Source organism: Stegodyphus dumicola, chromosome 2 (assembly GCF_044657685.1).
Source record: "Stegodyphus dumicola isolate Sdum_Otavi_A_Nest chromosome 2, ASM4465768v1".
Lineage (NCBI taxonomy): Eukaryota > Metazoa > Arthropoda > Arachnida > Araneae > Eresidae > Stegodyphus > Stegodyphus dumicola.
This window is the reverse complement of record NC_140769.1, coordinates 50,762,188-50,788,046: the sequence shown is the minus strand read 5'-3', so window position 1 is coordinate 50,788,046 and position 25,859 is coordinate 50,762,188. Positions and strand designations below refer to the sequence as shown.

General features: G+C 32.1%; 1 protein-coding gene across 1 annotated transcript; it reads right to left on the bottom strand.

Moving 5' to 3' along the window:
• On the bottom strand, positions 1 to 25,859 carry LOC118193067 (17-beta-hydroxysteroid dehydrogenase type 6-like). The gene is made up of 5 exons (XM_035364105.2): positions 25,556 to 25,859; positions 16,688 to 16,900; positions 12,487 to 12,669; positions 3,965 to 4,097; positions 1 to 485 (listed from the first exon to the last, which is right to left on the bottom strand). Exons 1-5 carry the CDS (start codon positions 25,761 to 25,763, stop codon positions 113 to 115), a joined length of 1,110 nt encoding a protein of 369 aa, XP_035219996.1. The 5' UTR covers positions 25,764 to 25,859; the 3' UTR covers positions 1 to 112.

Sequence of the window (25,859 nt, the reverse complement as noted above, 5' to 3'; positions counted from 1 at the left end):
TAACAAGAAAATTTACTTTATTACAAATGTACAACTACTGATGATATTTGAATATAAATCATATAAGAGCAAATGCAGAAAACAAGTTCATATTTCTGTACAATTTGAAATCCTAGGACATCTTCTTTTTGAGTGTTTTATCTTGCAAATACCTTTCAACGTCACAATCAAATGTGACAGTTTCCCTTAACAGATAATCTGCAAGTGTTTTAGGCATTCTCCTTGCAAACCAAAGAGACAGTAAGGACCACAAATCCCCTGGTACATAAGAATAATGAGGACTAATAGCGCATACACTTTCCACTAATAGGTCCACTACTTTGTTAGTATTTTGCAAGGCCGTCTTCTCATTAAATTTGCGCACGGATTCCACAAAAGCTTCAAGATATTTTTGGTCATAGACATCCTTCTTTAGTTCTTTAGGGCATTTTTCCCATGTATTCAAAGCACTGTTGAGCACCGTAGGCATGTGCGTCATGGCAGTCCTATTTGAAAAAAAGAATTTTGATTATGAGTGACTGCCGTATGAAGCATATAAATCAAAAAGAAATTAAAAAGAACTGCTTATATAGGAATGAGTGACTGATATTCAGATAAAAATGAATAATTTAAAAAGGAAACAAGAAAATAACTTACATAAAAATTCATATCATAAGTATAACAAAAAATAACTTCAGTTTTTCCTTTAATAAAGATGCAACATTTAAAGGTGTATAAATACTTAAATTAAATTATTTAACTAAAAACTACTTGCTTGCACGCAACCATTAGATATCATTTCAACTAGCTGCTGACTTATTGTTCTCTCTTAATGTTGCAATAGGTGCAAGCTAAACCTCGAAAGGTAAAGATTAATATAAAACTGTTTTCCTCTTTAGATGTGAAATTGCAACTGAAATAGTTAAAAGACAATTAATTCAACTTCTCGTAGATAACAATTTGCGGTTAATCTACAACATATTGGCTGCCTTGCAATTCCAATAAACGCTATTCAAGACTAGAACATTGTCTGGATGAGACGGAAATGCACATTAACTTTCTACGCTTACTGAGCACGAGCATGTCATGGTATTCGAAGCTTCTATTCTGATGGATGGTAGCCTCTAGGCAAACAGAAGCAATATGGCTAGAATTCTACTCAGAATCACCGGTTTCGTCCTAACTACAAGCACCGCCACCTGCCATAAAATTTTTGTAAATCTCTAGACTGACAGAGTGAGTGAGGAAACAAGGTATGAAAGAAGGAAATCTGTATAAAGCTAAACTTAGTAAAACTAAAATAATAGCATAAACATATCAATTTAATCGAATGTCACAAAAAAATTAAAAGGCGCATTTTTTTAAGCTATAGATTTTTCAATACTTCTGTTTAAAAGAGTCAACTCATTGTACGTTGCAGACGTTCTAATATAATATTTTTCTCAAGTCAAAAATATGTGTGGCGTTTCTGATTCTTTTTTTAAACTTTCATTAGACATTTTAATGTATCATTCATTACTAACTAACTGGACGTCAACGAACCTTCATACATCGGACGTAACGTAACGTAACATTCCCTATCTGGAAGAACTGAATATCTGAATTTTGAAACATCATGAATTACATTTTGAAACTTTACAGAAGGAAGAAATAAAATCTTCCAAAATGCATAATTATTGAGTTGCTATACTTTGAATAATCGTATACTGAGTGAATAGTGACTAAAATTTCTATTGGTAAATTTCATTACTGAGTTTTGAATCTGAAGACAACAAACTCATGGGCTTTCTGTATCCATCGACAAAAAATATATGGATTTGATAGAGATAGTACGGTTTAGATAAATGCTGCTTGAAACAATGTTTATTTAGCCGCGAAAGGAAGGAAAGAACTATAAAAAATTCAATGGCATTGTTATTCAGAGTTTTTTAAAATTCTTTGGCTATTCTTCCTTGAAAGAAAGGAATAATTACTATTGCTTTAACCACTTAAGGGAAAATTACTCCATCTTTCAGTGCAGGCTATTTTAGAAAATAACTGTTTGCAATCAAAGTAAGACAATTCTATAGAGCAAATCATTTAAACAATGTTTTAAATATATTATCTTTTCAACCTTTTCCCCATTTTGCTTCATTTGCATTGTGAAGAGTAAGTTGGGAGCCAAAGACAAAAAAAAAAAAAAAAAAAAAAAAAAAATCATATTGTAATTTTTTTTTTTTTTTTTTTTTTTTTTTTTTTTTTTTTTACATTAGGATATTTATTGAAAAGCTGAAGACGTCTTAACGTTACTTTGTTAATTCATGCACACTTTGAAAATTAAGCATCTCTTCGTTCTTTCTTAGCTTTTCTGCTTAATAAATGTAAATTGGATGAAAATCCATTGTTTTAAGTACTTTACTGGAAGGAACAGTTTCAGTCTTGATTCCTAGTGTAAATAAACATTAACTACAACAATAAGGTCCAAGCACAGTTAGAGAAGCGCATCGTTTGAAATCGAAAAGGCATAGATCATTTACTGGAGCCCATTTCTCTGTAACCGAATTACACTGTAAGATTTCCTACTGTGTGCTTTAAGTTACAGTTTAATGTGAAGAATCTTAAGAACTAGTAGGCGAATAATCGCTTGAGTTCGTGAGACAGTAATTAAACTTGGAAAGGGTTAAAAGACTCTTTATTATTCAAATAAGATTTAACAGACTCCGTCTTGAAGTTTAACAATATAGCCAACACTCGGGCTTAAACTTAGGAAACTAAGAATTAAAACTTAACTAATCTTAACTAAAAGATATATCTGAAGCTATCAAGATTCTAACGGAGTTCGCCCCTTAACGCTAATTGACTGTGAAGCTATTAAAGGCCTAAAGTACGGCCAAGCATAATAACAGCTTAAGATAGAGTAGTCTAAAAAGGCGGACGTGTGCTAGCCAGAATCTCTGGTTCTCTCTGGCTAAGATAGTACAATTTTGCGTTTAAATACAGCTCTTCCGCAATTTGCATTCAAACGTGATTCTAAAACTACATTCTGGCCTGGAAGTGGTAAGTTGAAATTAAGAAGCGATAAGAAAGGAAGTTTGACTCAAAATTTAAATGTTAGATAAATAAATATAATCCTTACAACACAAACATTGTTTTTCTACTTATTCTCAGCGAAACATTTATATTATGCATTTCAAACTGTTAATCTACTATTGTAAATTAATTTACGCGAGAGACATAACTTAAAAGAACTATGATTCATGCCTTTACTGATCTCACCAATTCTGATGTCAAGTGTATTTCCTCCTTTGTTATGTGCAGGATTGTGAGTGTATTATTTCACATTAATACATCAGAATAATGCTGTAATTTTTAATTATAGCTTTAATGGAAAGTAATACTTACTTTTTATATGCAAAAGTTGCGTTCAAATTTAAACTGAATTTTAAGTTTTAATTGTGTATGAATTTCAAAACCGAGTGTATTCAACTCGAGCTCATTATTGCATATACAGCTCTATGCTTATTTATTTGCAGTAAACAAAAATGTATTTATACTTCGGTATTTATACTCAACATAAAATAAAAATACTTTTTATTCTTCCAATTCTGTAACCATGTACAACCTTGTACTGGGTTTTGTAAATAATTGTGTGATATATTTTCACTTTCTGCGCTTAGACAGCCGGCATCCATCGAAAGTATCGCGGCAAAAACATTGCGGACGAAAACGTCGTGAAATAAAAGAAAGCAGAGAGAAAATATCGCAGCTCTAAAATATCGTGGTATAAAACAACGTCTTGAAAAATAAACCAATTAAAAAACATTGCAGTTTTAATATTTCATCGTTAAAAATATCATGGTAAAAAATAAAGCACCTACGAATCATATCATGCCTATAATATCGCAAACATTCGCTTTTCAAACTAAAAATTGTAAACGCATATTCGAAAATTAATCTTACTTGTAAGAAAATTAAACTTACTTGTAAATCCGAAAATTAAACTTACTTGTAAGAAAATGGTTCGACTGTAATAACCTTGACTCCGAATTTTGCCATCTCTAGACGTAAGCCATCACAGAAGGAGCTGGTTGCATGTTTGCTCATGCAATAAGGAACGAAACCTGAGAAAGTATAGCGACCTGGAAAGAAAGGATAATGCGGTAAAAAGAAAAAGTGCGAGATGCAAGGAAATTCGATGAATGAATACACGATAGAAACCCACTTTTTCGAATTAAATGGGGTGAATCTGTTTGATATAAGTTTTACCGAGTAACTTATGAAATTATTTCGAGCAATTCAAAGCTGAAATACTTAATATGTTAAGTTAGGTTAATTTTCATAAAAAGTAGAAATACAAAAACAGTCAAATTTTTTATTACAATTATGACATTCAAACTGCTAAACCAGTGCCTCCATTTATTAAACTGGAAAAATCAAGTTTTAAGTTGGTAATTTCAATATTTATAAAACATTATATCTTATGGTAACAGGAAATGAACTGTTTTGTTGGACAATTGATTGCTCATACATTAGTACTATTAATATTAATTTTTCAAGCTTAATAACGTTCTCTCAAAGCATTAAAAAATCACTCGTGTATTTTCATGGAATCACTGAATTTCAGGATTTTGATCCTAAAAGAGTTACAAGAGAAGCACAATGATTTTGTTTAATATCCTTGCATCTTGAATATGTCTAAACATTAATATTCATTATTTGTTGTAAATAAGAATGTTACATTAAAATGACTGAACAGACAGTAGAATCGATAGAAACTAAATGAAAGGGATTGCTTAGTGGCAGGCTTGTAATCGAAACGAAGCGCATTAAAGATGTTTTATTCGAGCTTTACTTTCTTTCCTTAAAGGGTTAATTAAAACACATCTATAATATTTTATGTCTGTGATAATCTCACTCGGATGTTAAAAAACAGTTGGCGCATTTCACATAATAATTAAAGAGATGTGTGTGTTTATATTTTAACAGTTCAAGCAGTTTAATTTATTTATTTATTTTAACTAGTCGTAGAGGATATATGTGATGCTTGGCATGAATGCGTTTGTTCTACTCTAATTATTAACATGCATGGAAATTCATGAAAACCACTATGCGTCTTTTAATTAAAAAATATATTTTTAATTACATTGTTTTCTGAAAGAATTTGGAGCCTCAGAGGAATCCCCCTCCCCTTCTTTTTTTGACCAACAACAGGACTCTTTCTGGTTAACAATTCGACGAGAATGCTTAACCTTCACGTCTCCGGGTGGAATCCATCGTTTCATCAACCACCTCTCCACCCAGATTGTTGTCTAGAATGCATCACAGGAAGTGACCGATATTACACCCACAAAAAAGGAGTTAACATAAACACAGTTAAAATTTACGCAAGAGTCGAACCACACCATTTGATTCTGGCAAGCAATCAACCCTCGCTAGTGACCACACTACCTAGGATGGCACATCAGAAAAATGTGCCGGCAAAATAGAGCGCCACAATATCTGTAATGATAAAAATTTCAAGCTGCGAAGGATAAAACTTCTAAAAATATCAGTACGACAAACACCAGGAAATACGAAGAATTCGAACTGATAAAGAGACCAAACTCAAATGAGATACACCTCATATGTTGTATCCTAATACTAGACACCTACAGTTGCACTAGTGTAAAAGCCGATGAGGAAAATTTAAAAGAAATTTAGTTAGATTTTGCTAATATATAACAGAATGCAATTAAAATCCTTCAATTAAATTTTCATAGATTTCTTACTCTAGTTTTAAATTTACAAAAACTTAATCTTAGAGTAATAAGTGAGGAAAAGGAGGTAACAATACACAAGTGAAAATCACTTGCGTATCTTCTAAGTGACAATTGTACGTGTAGTAAGATCTTGTAGGAACTACACAGGAGAAGGGTTAAAAGTACACTTTATTAAACTCTTTAGAATTTATAATGCGTCAACTTGACGCTAACACACTACGCCTCCTTTGGGCGGTAACTGAAATAACCAGAAACTAAACTAAAATTCGAAGATATTCACAAGTAGTAGAAATTAAGCTACATGGCTGAGATATGCCTGTTTTTGAAACCCGCGTTGAAACTAGTGGTAGCAAAGTAAATGCTGTTATGCCGCGTAAACAAGCAATAACTCCGGAAGTAGAAGCTCAAGCAACAGAGGTGACTGCAAGAGCCTAACTCTCTCTAACTTTCCTTCTAAAACTTCGTATTTAAACTTTCTCTCCTCAATGTAGAATTTGAATTTCTTCACGCGCGCTACCAAATTTAAATATTCTGGCCTTGACAATTAGGGGAATGAAGGCTTATAAAAAAGCTTAAAATTAAATAAAATTTGTTATTTAAAATAAATATAAATCCCTACACACAGACAGACAAGAGGGGGGAAGGTGCAAACATTCATAAACTTTATAGTTATGATTCAAAATAAGCTAAATATAAGCTGATTGTTTGCGCATATAAAATGCACAACACAAACAAAACTGGCTAGAGTCGATCCATTAAGTAAAATACTATTTCAGTTTTAGGCTGCTATTACACACCCGTTTGTTTCGGAAGAACAACTGTTTGGAACAATCTTTCTGCTTTGTCGTAACAGCCAGTCACCACAGACGTGGTGGTGACGCCACAGATCGCTTTGGGGTTAACACAGACGAAACTGCTTCTCGATTACAAACAAGCTGATAGCTGATTGGTTGAAAACGAACAACTTGCAATTTTTCTCAAAGGGAAGGAAAACATCTCGCGTCTTTCTTTCAATAGTAAACCAAGCAGAAAAATTGTTAAAAAAAGAGAGAGCAAAGCCATTTTAAAGATAAAGGATTCAAGAGGTCTGTAGAAATACCATGAAAAAGTTGAAAACAAGCAAACATAGAAAAATAACACAATATGCTTCGTAGCATGGGTTTTGAAATCCAATGTCCGGCAGTGTACAGAAGATACGTAATCGGCAACTCGAGGATTATACTGCCGCTTCCTTTTTCAAAGTACAAGAAACTTGAGAAATTTTTGCTTTCATAGGAAGACAAGTACCTCGATAAATTGTGCCTCATAAGCTTTACAGAAATTAGTCTTAGTAAGATCTTGTAGGAACTACACAGGAGAAGGGTTAAAAGTACACTTTATTAAACTCTTTAGAATTTATAATGCGTCAACTTGACGCTAACACACTACGCCTCCTTTGGGCGGTAACCGAAATAACCAGAAACTAAACTTAGGCAAGAAAACCGTTAGCTTGGATCACATTTCAAAGCGCCATTTCGATTGAGCTGCATCCGCTAACAAAGCAACGTGAAAATATGCCAGTACGAAATAAACGTCCTTTCTGCTGATATTTTTATGATTTACGCTGATTTTGTTTTAAAATTGCTTATTATGGTTAAGCACTATTCCAACCGCATTTTTACTTGGACAAACAAGCATTTCTTACCTGGACAAACAAGCATTTTGAGATTGTAGGAAAAAATGTCACCCGTAAAAAAGGGAAACGGAAAGAATGTCCCCGCAAAATAAGGAACGGAAAAAATGTCACCCTTCGTTTGCAATAGGAAATATAAGCCATGTTGAGAAAGATCGCCAAGCTGGGTGATAAAAGTTTTATCTCAACAACCGTAACTTCGGATTACCGGAAACATGTGCGAGTAGAAGCAAGAAGATATGTTAGCTGCTGATTTCTTCGTTAAGGTTAAAAATCATGGAGGTAGGAAAGGAAGGAGGGGCCAGTCGGCACTAGAAGTGAAGCTCTACTTTGAAGCTTGGGATCACCAAATTGGGTGTTCTTTGTTTACATTCAGAAGCTCGCTTGACACGGTTCTGATAGTATTTCGACACACGACAGTTCCATACAAATCGAAAAAGGGACACTTTCGCATGAAAGAAACATTCATAGTGTGATGGATAATAGCAGTTTGTATAGTATAGTGACATTTACGCAAAAATCACATCTTGGTTATTTTTCGATAACTAACAACAGCGCGATTTTGATTATGAATTTGTTTTATAAAATTCTAAGCTGTTGAACTACAAAAATATAGATTTTAAGAAAAATTTTATGCTTAATGAAAAATACCTTACGGTACATTTAAAATTGTATACGTCTTTCGATACCCTTGATAGAGTATTCGCTACATTTATTTTATTTTCCAAACGCCAAAATGTTTTAAATAAAACAAATTCTTTTCACATCCATATATTATTGTTGCATATTATTGCAAAAAGCATGTATCTGCTTTGACAAAATACATAAATATTCATTAAATTATTTATAAATGTATTTGAAATGAAGAATTTATTCACTTATAAACAACTGTGAAAATACTGTGAAGAAATCTAATTATTAAATGTATCTAATTTATAATATTTAATTGTAAACATAAATTGAAATCCTTTTGACAAATACGTTATAAAACTATTTAAGCAAGTATTGTTCGTATTGGAAAGCAATCTGTTAAAAGGTATTGTAAAGCAAATACTATGAGATGCGCACTTAAGAAAGTAATAAAGAGTTTTGGAATATGTATTAGTGAAATGAAGGGTAAAAAAAAATCTGATAAGTATAATTAAAAGAATTATTACGCTTACATTTTATAATAACTCAGTTACAAGTTTTAAATAATACTTAGAAAACAACTTATTTTATTCTCTTTCCAGAAATGTTCAGAGAAAAGTCAAGTTCTATTTAAAGTATTTCGCTAATTCCTAATAATTCTCTAATTTAAAATGAACTGAATAGAGCATTACTTATAAATTGACTTACATTTTTCGATTTAAAAGATGCCTCAGAAGCCAAAAAAATCATGTCATATTTAAGAAAGTATTTTAGGAAGAAGCTCTATAAATAGAAAAGAAATAATGCATAATTTTAATATTAATAATACAATAAACTTTGATCTTAATTTTTGTACCTTAACCGAATAAAATCGAATTACCTTATTTTTTTTTTCTAATGTAATTAACGAAAACTTGTGAAAATATTTCATTCAAATTAAACCATTCTGAGAAAACTGTTCTGTGAAAAGTATAGCATTTAATTCCGTTCAGAATGAAATGTTGTTTAAAAATATGTTGTTTTCATATACTTAGGACTGTTGTAGAACTTAGACTGTTGTAGACTTAGGAAGTGTTGTAGAAAAAGAAAATATATACATTTGTATGTATATTTATGACGTAATTACAAAATATTTACATCCGAACGCGTCAAATCCCATTGAACTCAATGGTAAATGACCCAATGTTTTGGTCACCACGTAGGGATCGCCGGTGCTTCAGAGCAGGGTACGGGAGAAACTTGTTTAAGGCAACTCCATCTTACTTCCTACCTCTATGGTCAGGATGAGTCATTAAGAAGAGTTAGGCAGTTCCTTTGTGAATAAGTTAGTCATCGTCTTGACATTGTTAGACTGAAGACGTGTCTTAGTTTAGGCTCATCTGGAAATCTTTAGTTTCATTCCACTTTAAAATCTTTAGTATTAGCTGTTATTTTTCGTATCTAAATCAGTATGGATGTTTTAGAGATTATTGAAACTAAAAGGAAAAAGCCTTTATCCCTTTACAAGGTTATCAATATCGAATTCGGAATAGAAATAAGGAAAATTTAGTTTATTGGATTTGCATAAATGAAAAAACTAAAAGCTGCAAAGCCTCAATTAAGACTAAGAAAGAAGTTGTTTTAGAAGAAACAATTTATTTATGTCAAGTCAACCTGATACAGCACCTTCTTTAGTAAAAAAAAATAAAAAAAAATAAAAAAAAAAATATTTGTAGCAAAAATGAGAGCGAAAGAAGAAAATGTTCCACTTTCTCAAATTTACAATGAAGAAGTTGGAAAACTATACAATCAAGGCTTTGACATATTAACCAATAATCTTCAGTTTTCAAGTGTTAAAACAGCTCTACACAAATCTAGGCAAAGTGCCGAAGGATACGATCGAGAAGCTACATGTATGGAAGATTTAGAAATTCCTAATGAATTATTAGCAATGGATAATAACTTTAGTTTCTTGTTGTTCGATGATTTAAAAGATAGCCGAATTTTGGTATTTTCAAGTAAGAAGGGGAGGGAAGCAATGAAAAGCGGCAAAACTTTCTTTATGGATGGAACTTTTAAAAGTTGCTCAAAGCTTTTCTCTCAAATTTATACTATCCATGTTGATATTGGAAGTACCTCTAACGAGATTATTGTTGTTCCTGTGTTGTTTTGCTTACTTCCCGATAAGCGAAAACAGACTTATGAGAGATTATTTCGTTTAATTAAAAATCATATTTCTGATTGGGATTCTAAAGAAATTGTGATGGATTTTGAAATTGCAGTTATAATTTCGCTGAAAAATATTTTTCCTTCCTTAAATATAAGAGGTTGCAATTTCCACTTAAATCACTGTCTGTGGAGAAAGATTCAAGACTTGGGACTTGTTAACGAATATAGGCATAATGAAGAAATTAGAACCCATCTCAGAATGTGCGCGTCCCTTGCATGCATACCCGCGGAATGTGTCGATGATGGTTGACTGTGCATACAAGAAAGTTCACCTCCTAATGCAAGATTAGAGGCATTTCATGATTACATTGTTGAGCAGTGGCTTTAAAATGACGTCGTAACTATACAGATGTGGAATTGAAATGAAAAATTTCACAGGACAAATAATATTGTTGAAGGATGGCATCATAAATTAAATTCTGTTATCAGGAAAATCCATCCTAAAACTCTAGAACTGATAAAATTTTTGACAAATGAAGCTAAAGAAAGTGATTATTTTATAGGTCGTCGTTATGTAAATTTAGAAGGGAAAAGAAGGAAAACAAGTGTGGTCAAAAAAGAGGAAAGAATCCAACGTATTATGCAAGAATTTTACTCATCACAAAATATAAGAAAGTGCTTATTATCTCTTTCTTATCTACAAAAATTTGATTAAAACATATGGAAAATTTTCTCTAAAAATAACTTTTTTTTTTTTTTTTTTTTTTTTATAAAGGGAAAGTGACTAACATCACACAACTTTTAAACTTTTAAACAAAGTATTTTTACTGCCAGTCCTAAGCTTGGAAAAGTGTGAAGGAAAGTTGAATTTTCTCTGTTATTAAATTGATAATTTTAGTTATAAGGTATTTTCTGCCTCCTTTCCGCATGCCTGCGTGATTAATTGGAAGCATACTCGGGCATGCATTCGAGAGATCCAGGGTTCGAGACTCGGGGAGGGGGCACTGCATATTTGTCACGTTTGCTGCATTGATTAAATCTAATAACGTCACACTGTAATCAAATTTATTAAATTTTCTAATCGTAGCATGCATTTTAAGGGATTATCAGAGATTTCGAAAGCACGAATTTTAAGGGATTATCAGAATATCGCAATATTCGACGAATACTGAATTCTTCACTTTTTAAATATCCATCGTCAGAGTAAACTAAAGTCGTTTGATATTTGCCTTAAAGAAGCTGATTGTACTTACTCTTCAGTTACAACTGTTGAACCAGTGTTTCCGAAGTTTTTAATATTGCCACCATACGAATTAATTAAATTGCGAATCGCATTTACAGTTGGAATTGAAAGTGACTCATAAAGTACAGTTTCTCTTAAAAAAGAAGCTAGATGAATAGGAGATTTAGAAAAAGAGCATTTTAAAATGAAATAATATCAAATAAGTTGATAATAATTAACAATTTCATTATATACAAATACAGATGTGTATATAAAAATAAATGATTTAAAATATATTCTTTAACTATTTATATTTACTGTCAATAATTACTAACAAGTATATACACATAATTAATTAATTTAAATTAGTATGATAAATATATACAATGACTGCTGAATCGTGCGCTATGCTTCTGGAATTTCTGAATTAAATCTTTGAAATTAACAAATTTACCTTTGACAATTAATAAATTTATCAATGGTTTCTAATAATGTATTTGGATATTCCGATGAATGTAAGTAAAGCAAGTCCATTCAATCGAGATTCAGATGCTATATTTCTGAATTATGACTTTGACAATTTACAGCTAGGAAAAAAAAAGCTTCTTTTGGCTAGGACAAAGCTTTCTCAGTAACTGCCTTGATATTCGAGGTATATTTTCTTCTCATCTGCCTTTCTTTTCGCAACGAATATATATTCTGAAGTTTTATTATAATTCACCTTTATGCAGAATTTCGGAAGAATACTGTTTTTACTTTAGGAAACGATATTTTAGTTCATTGCCAAAATCACTGCAGAGTTTGAACATCTCTTCCCTTTTAAATACAGTACTTCATTTATGCAAAGATATACAAAGACAAAGACTTCGTAAATATCTTTCGATTATTTCTTTTAAAAATTCTTTTCTTAAATCTAAAAAATTTTTGCTTTCCTACATTTCGGAAGAGGCCAACGCCCAGTCGGCCCCCCATTATGGAACCCCTTTGGAAGGGGGGTAATGAAGATTGGTGATTTCTCGCAAACAGGAACGTTTTTGACAACCGCGCAAACAGGAAGACACCTGGTGAAAGAGGTGTTAAGAAATGAATGTGCTTACCTCCTACGCTAGTGGTAGTAACGACTCTGCCCTTCGACTTTCGAAGAAGCGGTAAAAATGCTTGCGTGACGCGAACAACACCAAAAGTATTTACTTCGAATTGTTTCTGGTAGAATTCCAACGGTGTCCATTCAGCTTCGCCACGTTCTATTATTCCTGCGTTGTTTACAATGGCCCACAATTCTGAAAAGAGAAAAAATTAAAAAGGGAATGTTTAAAATGATATTATCAGTTACAGAAAAATATTGTATTCGATACTGCTACTTAATAAATCACAATTTCCGCATTCCATTTAAGCTTCGAAATAAAAGCTTTATACAAAGTTTTCGAAAAGTACAGCTATAAGCCATTATATCCTTATACATAGCTCTAAGACATGACTTTGAATGAAAAATATCTCAGAAAAAAGTACTGAATTTTCTTAAATTCATTGAACAATTTGATTTAAAATTCTATTCGAATCTAACTTTGAGTGGAAAATTTTTGTAAATACGTAGGGTTCTTACATCTCCATGAGACCTCACTTTCTATATATTCCGTTTGAGAGAGAGGTCCAAGCACTAAAATATTCATTTAAATGGATTAAATAGAAAGCATTCCATACCTTTGAGTACAATGTTCACAGAGACATCGTAATTAATATTTTCATAGGAATAACCCAAGACTTAACTGAAATTGCATTTTTAAAAAATGCGGAATCATAATTCCCCCTACAAAAAGCATATTTTGTTTTGCGTCTGCTCGTTAAATCTGATAAAAAATAGTTAATTTCTATCAGTATAGATTGTAGAGATATTAGCTTTGGAAGCAGGAAAGATGAAAAATGAGCAATGTCTTCGCCGGAAATCGAACCACGGACCTCTGGAATACGTGCCCAATGTGCAGACCCCTACACCACGAAGGCACGCTAAGAAGGCGTTAGTAGTTGGGTTTAAAAGCAAGAGTCTTGTGGAAAGTTTAGGAACTGTTTATCCAGTAGTATTAATTTTGCTGTAAAACATCATCATTCGCTTTATCTGGAGAAAAGTATAGATATATAATGCATTTTACTGGGGCACCTTTTTAGTTTTAATTAATTACAGCATATAAATTTTGAATTTTTGTTCTACGATATCCTATTAAAAAAACGGCATTTCTTATTTACAGAAATCCTCACACGACATTATTGAAACTCACAATAACAGATATTTCTAGCTTATTTTGAAATTGGAAATGTAGGGGATTCTCTTTAAATGGTTGCCACTTAAAGGTATATTTTTTTATGAGTGTAATGTCTTATTTCTTTCCGGCATATAGATATTCAAGACAAAAGACAATGTTTATGAATATTGCTTATTGCTTAATGATGGCAGAAATTTTAAAAATTTCTGTCAAAAACCATCTTTCTCAAAAATAATTATATACCACGCATTGTTCTTAACTTTTTCTCAAAAGAATCCTTATGAATTCTTTTTGAATTTTTCACCTATTCGGCAGGCGGCGGATGTGACATCTAAGCTGGAATCGATGTTGATATGTGTGTCCTCCTTGATGCCAAAGTCAAGATTTTTTATACAAAAAAAAAAAAAAAAAAAAAAAAAAAAAAAAACATTAATGCAATAACAAAGGAAAAGAAATAGTAAAGAGGTAGTAGAAAGCATTTCACTGCTAACGGCATATGCTTATTTGCTTATTTAATCGATTATGTCGAAGAATACGAGGGCTATGAGGCTAAAGTGATGGAGGACGTAGAATCCGAATTATGTCGACATTTCGCATAATAAACTATATAAAAAAAAAAAAAAAAAAAAAAAAAAAAACCGGCCACGCAGCCAGTCCTTTCGCCAAGAATCGAATACCGATCGAATATCAGTTTTCAGAGGTTCTATTCACTTAACCAATGATAGGCTTAATGGCTCTTGATGTTCTAAACAGGCTTACAGTTTCGTGTCAATATTATCAGTCAAAAAAATGACAAACGACGTTACATTTCTTAATGCTTTGAAAAGCTGGAGAATAATGTTGAGAGAAAGGCCATTCTCATAAAAAATGATGATTATTTATTTTAACCAAAAACCAGAAGTGTGAAGATGCCAATTTTCGTGAGTTCTTTGTCGCTGACTATAATATTTTACTCCTAACTTCGTCTATTTTGTCTGAATTAAAAAAAAGAGAGGCCACATCGTTTTTTATGGAGAATTCTTCCAGTTTCCTGACTTCGCGTTACCAAGTAGAAAATTATTATCTTATTAGGTTCTTGGGATGGTTTCTTTAAGTGTTTCAACAGTTTGTCCATAAGAATGCTTTGAAAAATAATGCTCAGTCAAAAAATTCGTATTATTTGGGAAAAATTATCTCCAACTTGCATCAAACAGAAGTTTTTTTAAATTACAGCGTAAACAGAATCTGAAATTCAAAGCGATATCTTACTTATAATAATATAGGAATGCCATCCATTGAAAGAATTTTTCATTAATATCCCTTTTGGAATTTTCATACTTTTTGAAAGTTTGATTTTCACGAATTTTAGATCAATCTCGATTTTCTGAGGTAATAAATACCACCGGCCCAGTCCACAAATAACTAAAAATCCCGGTTAATCAGATGGCAGTTTAAAAGACCGAGAATAAAAACCAGTATTATAATTAAGAAAAAATACCATTAACGATTTACCGGTATTTTCAAACACTTTAATCTGAAGAATAAGTTTAATTACACGAATTAAATCAGTATTCAAAGTTCTCTTTCTCTCTGTTTGTTTAGGGGAAGTCTTTTTCCTCTGTGTTTCTTCCTATCATTGAATGTATTTTTTTTTTTACTTCACAATGCACTTGCTGTTTGCTTTTTCTTTTTATTATTATATACTCTTGTAATTTTATGGCACTATTTCCTCTTTTCCCGAATAGCCATAATTTCCAAATTTTCGCCATAGCATCAGACTTTAATAAAGCTCTGTCTGACAGCTCAATGAAAGAATTTGAGTGGAATCAGAGAATCCATTTTTGTACTTTGATTTAATAGTCACTAGCCACATATTGTGTTCAAAAATATGCTTATTCTGTTCTCGTTCTCCTAGAGTTCAGTTCACACTCATTTTACACCACCTTTGTTTAGAACGCAGAGAAAAATAGGGATGAAGATACAAGAAATGTAATACAAAAGTTTTTTCCTTTAGAGATGAAGTGTAGATCCTAACAGGAAACTGAAGATGATTGTCTGTGCACTTAAATTTATATTTATGATTGAGAAATTTACTTTTAAAGAATGATAGCTTTTAACACTGTCACTGTCGTTATCCCATTCACTTTCTTTTCTACAGACAGCTTTGTTTTACGCTAACGGTTGTCGATAATACTTTTTTCATTGTTTTACAATAAACAAAATTAACTTTTTTAAGACACCATCATCCGGTTAATCCGTAACTGGATTAAGCGTAAGTAGACTGTTTGCAGAAGAGAAACTGAAATATTTCTGGGGGATGATTCTAAAGGAAACTTTCACTTCGGTTTCAGACAGCTGCGTTTGGCATTTGCGTTGTAACAGAATAAATTCTTTAAAATTCCTAATTTCGTGTAAATAATAAATTTAATTATAGTTTCGACTTAATTGATACCCATTTATAGATATAAAAGCTCAAATATAGCTAAACAGATAATATTTTGCAAGACTTATGAGAAAGCATAAGAAGTGGAATACCATCTACTAAATCCCTACACTAAGTAAACAATAACATTAAGATTCTTCTTTTCAATTCCTAATGAATTGCCTCATTCTATCGTATGAGCTCTTGAGAAGGAAGTTATCAACGCATCCAGTTAGCAACTGGAAAATCCGTTGTTCGAATTCAATGAAGGCAGTGTTGACTTTTTATGTTCCTCGATCAGAAAATACATAATGTTCTCTATACGAATTCAACAGATTAGAAGGTAAAACAGTAATTGAGTAAATAAAGGCAGTTAGATAAAAACATCGAAACACTGTCAGGGTAGCTGAAGCACCAGTTTGAAATCCACATTTTCATGAAAACAGGCATACTTCAAATCTCATAGTCTTAATTTTTTTTCTTAGGATTAATTTCGATAAGTAATTACACAAATGAAGACACGCGTTTATAGTCGTATCAGCACACGTTAATTTTAACAATTTTAAAAATTTGTTTGCAATATACACACTGTTATAGTAATATTCATATTGCAATTGACACATAAAACAATAAACTTACCGTTAGTCCCCAAGTTATTTTGTACTATTTTCAAAGCTTGTTGAACACTATTCGTTAGAGTCACATCCAAACTAATAATATGCAAGTTACTGGAACAAGTGTACTTTAACTCGTCAATCTCTTTACCAGAAGTATTCAAACAGCCAGCAAATACCTTATAGCCTAAACTATCCAATCTCCGCGCCAAAAGATGCCCAAATCCAGTATCACAACCTGAAAAATAAATATTACGTCTTTTAAAATAACTGTAAAATTTATTCAAATTTCTCTGAGCATTGGAAATGTCTTTAATTCTTTAACGATCAGAATTGTGAAAAATGTGCTGAAACTCAAATAATTTTTGCTGTTGACAAACAAAATTTAATTTTTTGTAAAGATTATAACAATTTTCTTTAAAAGACACTTTTTCATTAAAATTTAATTTAATAAAGAATGAAGAATCAGGAACAATGAAGCATACAAAGAAGACCCAAGAACATTTTTTTATATATTTTATTGACTTTCTCAACTATGCAACATTTTGTTTGTTTCCCAGAATTTCAGACAAATTTTCCAAGGAGCTTTACGGATTTTTAGAAATGGTTACATGCATTCAGAAATTTGTATAAATAACATCTATATCTATATCTATATTGAATGTGAAAAAAATGAGGAAAGATTAGAAAAGCATATTTCTTTTCAATAATGAAACGCAAAATTTTACGACAAAAAACTCTTTCTCTTTTTATATACATTTAAAATATTTTAAATATTTGAACAAAATGTTTTACCATTTGAAAATCCAAAGGATATTTTTGCTTTGTCTGATTTACGTCTCTTAAAATACCTAACATTCACATTTTATTATTATTATTTCTCAACTACAAAAAAGTAAATTAATATCATAAAATACTATTTGAGTTGCAACAAATGTCAATGGAATAACATTTAGTGAAAGCATTAAGTACTGGTGAAAGCTTAGAAGAGCCTTTTGTCACAAATAATTGCAATTCGCGCTCCATTTAGACCTTCTTAATGCAAGGTACGGCAATTACTCAGTCAAAACCAGGCTTAAAATCAGACCTGTTCTTGACCCTAAAAGAAGATTACGAAAGAATTTTCTTAGGTACTTCTTCTAAGATCCCATGCGGCATCCTGGCTAAATGGAAGTTCATCTAATGGAAATTCTAACATGTTTCATCTTAGAAAATTCAGATATAATTTTTTAACTTAGTAATAATTGAAGATCAGGACCTACATAATTTTCTTATTATTAAAGTGGTGAAAGAGCATAACAAATGTGTTTCACATCAATCCTTTCTCTAAGCGATTTTTTTAACTCATCAGAAAATTGGGATTTTTGTTATAATTCACATAAAAAAAACTTTTCCAACAAAACATGTAATTGCATCAAGGGCACATAACTTTTCTGCACCAGTTTTTGTGCGCTGCAAATTGAAATAACATCTTGCAGTCCATTAAATCCTTTGTTATCTAAGCTTTGTATATTTTTAATGATAACTACTTGTAAATTGCTCTCATTTCTAAATTCTTTAAAAGATACCAGTAAAGGTACTGAACTTTAAGTTAGAATATATCGCAACTATTATTCTAGAAATTTATTTTATCTTTATCTCCCTTTTCTTAACCGCTTAATGATCGAATTTGTGTTAAAAATTATGCCGAAAATCCTTGATTTTTTATACCATTTTTATTATCTACAGATATAGCTCACTAGATGTAGCTTTTAGGCGAAAAAAAAAAAAAAAAAAAACAAGATATTATTATGGTTCATGACATTACCCGAGTTAAGTCGGGCTTCAATGAGGCAAGAAAAAAAAAAAAAAAAAAAAGTTTAGCCAAAAGTAATACAGAACTGTAGTCTAAAATACCTTATATACTCCCTTTTTTAAAGGGCGACTACTGATTATCGAACCCAATAGCCAAATCATGGTGGTGAAGAATCATCATCCACCACTTTTCAGTTCGGGCGCCACTGTAGAGACATTATGTTATTTTTTTATGCTTGAGAAGGGAAAAATGAGCCCTTGCCGGGACTCGAACCTGGACCTCTCAAATACGCGCCGAGTTAGCTAACCGTTACACCACGAAGGCATGCAGAAAGGAAGAAGAAAATATCATAATTTATTTATCTCATTCTCATTTTGTATTGTGAGTGTCCTGGATTCTTTGAGTCATTTAGCACAAAAGTCAGTTTGAATGTTCAAAGTTAGAATTACAGACGCAGTATCTAACTTTCGAAAGAATCCTATTATCTCTCAAAAAATCTCATATAATGTCGAATGCCCTAACAAAGCACACGGCAAAATAGTGCATAAATCCGCCCAGCTCTAGCAGTAATAACAGCAAATGTTTCAACAGCATTTCTTCCCTAGCCACGTTTAATATTTTTGTTGAAGAACTGTTAAAATATTTGAGAAATTTGTTCTGATTAGTGACTGCATAATAGTGTCTTATAGTCGGCTGATTTTAATAAAGGCAAAACTGGCGAAAGCTATCTTCAAAGGAAAGGATGCTTTAAGATTTTTTGTGGCTTGCATTCAAATTACGCATAGGAAAAATCAAGAAAACCTCTGTGCCATCTAGCATAGTCACCGGGACTCGATGAGACAAACTCTTGGAGTTTTGTGATCTAAACCACTTGACGAGTTCTGAGTTTAATAGTTTGTTATAGTAGTCATTAGATTTTCACCTTTAGGAAGAATTTTAAGAGTGAATTATTTATAATCACAAAAGTCTCCATTTTCTTAAAAACTTTCCAATTTATTTCTTTTATACTTGAGTTGTCATGCTTAAATGCTTTAGTTGCCATGTTATATTTTAATTTATTTCTTTCCATTTAACTTCCCTTTACTTCTACTCATAATACATGTTTACGGAAAATTAGCGTTTCCGCTTGAAATGTAGTAGCTTTATCACTCAAGCGAAACATTTCTGCGTAAATCTCTTCCCCCCCCCCTCATTTGTGTAAATAGGAAGTAATTTTACTTTTTAGTACTAGAATAAAACTTTTTATTAATAGGCACTTTTTAGTATTAGGATTTCTTTTTTGATCAATAAGATACACACAATGCATATTAAAGAATTGAAAACGTACTAATAAAAAGAATATGTTGACAAAGTATGAAACATTCAAACTAAGTACAGGTTTTTCAAATAAGGGAACATTTAGTACTTCAAATAGCGTATCGCAGTTAGTGAAAACTGCTGAATAGGATATCTTTAGCAATGTTTATCGCAAAAGCACTGTTTCATGCAAAACAGAGGGAAATTAAAATAACCTTTAGGATCTTGAAATTAAACACATTAAAAGTCGACTGCAAGTATCCACAGTCAATCGACGTTCAATTGCTTAGCAAATGGAAGCCACGTGTATATTACGATGTTCGGGGTAGGCATAGAATGACCAGTTTGGTGAAGGCGTACAGTGTCCAACTCGAAAGGCAATAATGGCTCAGATTAAATCTAATCTCAATGCTACCTCTTTGCAAAACATCAGCTAGCAAATTATGTGGCTCACCTAGCAGCTATTTGGCCTTTCTCAGAACGTTAGTCATGAACTTCTGCACTTTTGTGTTGAGTTGTATGACCAACCGGTTTAGTTTCCTCTCTTACTGAAATTTTGAGAGTGTAAGGTTGAGACGTTGATAATACAGAGCTACAGACCTCTCCAGCCATGTTAACTCTCATCAATGGTCTCCGTCATGAGAGTTTTCCCTTCTTTTTCCTCTTGTAAAGCAATTTTTGATCCTTTCGTATCCTTCTTTCATTCTAAAAGTCGTTAACTTCGGCAGGATAATGTACCAATCCCTAGGGTCACTAGGACCAGGATGAGGTTCCACAAGCAGTTATCAGACTTATCATATTAACTTCTAAATTCCAAGGTACCTAAAATCCACCAATGCCTTTCCAATGTCAAATGGTGAACTAGTTTCTGGGATACAGAGCCCTCTAGTACCCCAGAAAACAGAATTCTGAAACATTTTAGACCAGTTATTTCCAAAGCGCCCTGGAAGCCAGAACTTCCTTCACAGCGGCAACAAAATTTTATACAGTTTCCATAATTTTATTTCTATTTCCTTTACAATGCTATATAAGCGTAATTTTTCCCATTAGCGTTATTGCACGATAACACGTTTGTTTGTGTGTGTAATTATGACAATGCCTCGATGGCTATCTGCCTAAGGGGAGGGATGCCTTCGTGGAGGACTTTATAAGGGAAACTTCCTCGTATACACGTTACACATGGGGAAAACCACGAAAACGGCACGATAACACGATCGCACAACATTAATAATGAAATTTTAGCAACTGAAGACTAAACAGCAGTAACTGATGCAATATAGTATTTGAATTTCTAAGCAAAATACGCTTAAAGAAGCACATGCGAACTGAATTAAACCCAAGAGGCGCAGCTCCGTGTCCAAAGAATTGACCTAACTCCAGGCGAAAATGAGCACTGTGATCGCCATTTAAGATTCCGTGTTAGGTTAATTGATTAAGGCAAAGTAACTCTAGAGCTATCTTCTTATGGCGAGGGATGCCTTCGTGGAAAAATTATTAAGAGAAGCTCGTATCCACGTTATACAAGGAAAAAATCATAAAAACCAGTCATACAGCCAACCTGTTCGTCGGGTTTCGAACACCGGTCGAATTAGTAATGTTCAGTGACGCTCGGCGGCTGGTTTGTGATTCAAGGAAAAACGTTTATTTTTCAGACCAGTGATTTCCTTTCTTTTGCATCGACCCCCTTCTAAAGGAACAGTTTTCTTCGTCAACCTCCTTATATTTTTTTTAATAAACAGTTTATAACATAATCTATAATATATAATTTTTTTCTAGTGCAGTTATTGATAATGTGATTATATTCTACAATATAATCACATTATCAATAACTGCACACAAATAACTTAAAGATAACAATTAGATCAAGAATGTGAACAAAAGTTTGAAAAAATGGTTTATTAGATTTTTGATCAATTATTTTTATTATATTAGTATTATTTTTAATTTTACAAATACAAACATGTTTTCACAAACAAATAACAGATTCTAACTGTATAAATGTCTATTATAATTAATGTGATGGCTGTGCTTAATGTAATGATGCGTTTTTAAAAAGTATTTGTTATAAAATTGCTTAATTTAATTTTTAAATCACCTCGTTCAAAAATATTAATAGCCTATTGTATCACAGAGGTGCTGGCCTAGTAGAGCATTAGGCCGAATGGACTATTATTCTCGAAAACGATTTCGCATCGTCCATTGTAAACGGCTGTATCATTTTTCAAAATGTTGCCACCAAATATTATTGCCCTGTATTATTAAAAAAAATTAAATAATGAAAAATCTGCATGTATGTATGTATTTTTCCTGGCATTGTGAAGAAACAACGGTACCTAGAGCCATCAAATTTTGAATAACGTTGTTCTCCATTCTGTGTACCTGGGAGCCCGAATTTTGAATTTCGGATTTTATATTTCATAAACTTTTAATGAATTTTTGATTAACAAACTCAACGACTTCAAAATGAGCAGTAATAATGCTTTAAGGATTAAAATATTCTTATCTCCAGCTCGCGAGACTGTATATCGGAAATTCTAAAGGTATGCTGTTGATAAACATTTTGTAATTTTTCTGTTGAATTGAATTTAATGTTGCGTCAGCACAGAAAATATGGTATTTAATTAATAAATTTAATATATAAAACGATAATAATAAAAAAATATAAAAAAAGAGAAAGTTTTGCAAGCCATTTTAACTAAGAAAATTGAACATTGATAAGATGAACTTAGAAAAAGACGAGAAAAAAATAGAAAAATGTATGCAAACACTTAACACTGTATCTGGAATTCTAAATATATTCTGGTATATTGCTTTTAATTTTTTTTTTAATTTTGCTTCTGAATTGTATATAGTGTAAGTGTGAAATGATGCTTAATAGCAAAGCTAAAAAGATATATAGAAATGGCTTCACAGCAGACTGGTAGACAACTGGTGAGTGCAACAGTAGAATGGTAGACTGCGAGCTCAGAGAGAGAGAGAGTAAAAAAAAAAAAAAAAAGAAAAAAAAAAAAAAAAAACCTTAAGCCTTTTTGGCCGGCCGTTAAATTCTGAATAATTTAAAATTTTTCTCTTCCCCCCCCTTGCCTATATACCTGTTTCTTGTTTTTCATTCTGCATGTATGTTATAAAAAGTGTGATATTGAATGCAAGATTTTATACAAAATTATACGAAGATATGGGATCCAAACACACCTCTGTGTTGGCTACAATACTTGGCGGTGAATTTTTTTCTCATAGTAATGTCTCATATATTTGAATCTTTACAAGAAATTTACATTTGCTTAAAGAGGAAGAACACAAATGCACGCAAAGGAAAATCAGTGAATTCCATCAAAGGGGAAAAAAGCTTTGACTTCTTGTAATTTATTTTGTAACCAACTGTTCCCGGAAAGTAAAAAAAAAAAAAAAAAAAAAAAAAGGGGGGGGTTACAAAAATTCCAAATTTAGAAAATAAACATCTCGGTGAATTTTGTCATATTAAAGTCACACTTTTTATGATTTAATTTTAAATAAAGAATGTAAATTTTTACTAAATATAATTGAATTGAGAGATTGTATAAAAAATTAGATTTCTTAATTTTTACAATACTGATTTTCTTTAATTTAATAATTCAAATGCATTATTTAAAACACTTTTGTAATTTAAAATCTGTATGTCAAATTCGAATATAACATCAAATTTTTGCAATTCAAATTATGTCGAATGTTCGAAATATCTGTTACCAATGGCAGCGAAAATAAAAGCGACATAAAAACTTTTGTGTACACAGATGTATTTTACGCTGTTTTACAATTTTTCATTATTTAAATCAATCGAAGACTTAAAAGTACTTTAAGTAAATTAATAGCGATCATAATTTTAAATGACTTCAAACGAAGAAAAAGCGATTCAAATAAATGGAGTTTTACTGCACTTTTATTTTTTTAATTCTCACCTGCGGTTAAGTGGATAAAATCACTGAATAAATGCATCTTGGCCCCGGCTGGAATTCTGGTGAGCGGATCGTATTAGTGTTTTCGAAGTTTCCCACAGATATAAAGTAATTACTAGCGAGTTCTCTTTAAAATTCGTCCACGAAATCATCCTTCCCTTTGGGCAGATAACCCTCGTGCGCTTTACCTTATTCAATTAGATTAAATTGTTATTTTAAGAAAAATACGCTTGATATTTTCGCCAAAATTGATGAAGATACTGAGATACGTGCGTACTCCTCAGGTTTAAAAAAAGTATAATGGTCGAAACCTGATACTTGATCCTTAAGATCTGTATAAGAACACGCATTTAAGCGCCTCTCTACATTACCTATATAGGAAAGTGATGAAATTCAGAGTATGGTATGGATGAAGATAGAGGGATAATTACAAAGAGGATGCATTCGTAAGTCGGTTGATACACTTGTTTGTTTGCGACACAGCATTACGGATGCAAACACAAAAATCTAAACTGATGCATGAGACATGCCCGTTATCCGCAATTACAAACATACTTCCACTTATATATAGAACTGCAACTGGCAAAGATAAGGTTATTTGAATACGGCAAATCGCCCAAGAGCTAAAGGTCTACTTATTTTGGTCTATTTAACTATGGCAAAGCACACTAAGGCTATCTGCCTAAGGGGAGGGATGCCTTCGTGGAGGACTTTTTAAGGGAAATTGGCTCGTGTACACGTTACACATGGGAAAAACCACGAAAATGCCCATGCAGCCAGTCCGTTCGCGGGATTCGAACCTCGGACCGAACTACCAGTGTTCAGCGACTTTACCGCTCGGCCACTGGTGAAGAAGAAAGAGCTGAAGGATGGGGTGCTTTTATGGAGGACTCTATACGGGAAAATGGCTCGCATTCAAGTCACACATGGGGAAAACTTCGAAAACCAAACATGCAACTATCCAGTTCTCTTGGTTTCGAATCCAGATAAAACTACCAGTATTTAGCGGTTTTAACCATTTGGCTACTGGTGGGACTGGTGATGAACAGACTAAATGGCTGTAGATTACGTGTTAGACAGATAAGAGGTAAATCTGAGAAAAGCGAAGATTATGCTATTGATGACGTTAGATTAAGAAGGGGTAAATTTATTATGTATCTCAGCAGCAAGATATAGTATCCTTCGTTGTTACTATTGATTAAGTAAAAATTTTAGTTTGAATAGTTATAAAAACTATTGTGTAAAAGACTTTCACTTTTGCCGTTATATAAGTTCGCGCGTCTATATAGTTACACTAAAAGAATTATATGACAAGAATTAATTGTGAAACGACACCCTTCTGGAAGAACTACTATAAAAAGTTTACCAATTTAGGATTAAAAAAAAATGCAAGAGGGGAATAACCAAATTAAACACAAGACTTAAGAGGCTTTTTATCTTACGTATATATATATGCACTAAAACAAAAAATTAAATTTAAAAATTTGTCTTACGCTGTTATACTCGCATAAAATTTTTTTAACTATCATTAGACATTGTCACTTAATATCACTGACGCCCTTTTTTGGCTAGTATTAGTTGTTAGTTTTACTAAGTTTATAATGATTTAAAATTAAAAACTAAATAAATTATTTATAACATTCAGTAACCATTTATTAGGTAAACAATATTTTACTGATATTACTAAATTGAAAAGATTTTAATGATCTACTTGTTTTGTTTTGTTTATGAGTAAGGATGGATGTCTTCGTATTTAGATGCTCCTAGACTAAAATCTGGATTTACCTATTATAACAACTGCATCCTAATCACATCTGCATCCATATCATACCATTTGAAAGTTAAAATGAAATATGGAAGTTTCGCTCACCTGTTATAAACACTGCCTTGTTCGTTGCGGTAACCCTGAACCTTGGCAAAGCGTTATCCACAAAACTGGCTAATAAGAAAGAAATATACAAAAATGAAGAAATTGTAGCAAGTATGATGTACAAGCTCCCTATGTACGCATAAAAATAAAATCCAATGCACGACAAAAAAGTTAAAGACACTAGGTGGGTAACTATAGTATTAAACATAGTCAAATGAAAAACGCTGAAGATTTCAATATGATAAGGTTGTGGGAACTTTCGAAGTCAGAACTTCTTGACCGTGCTCCATTTATTAGCAACAGG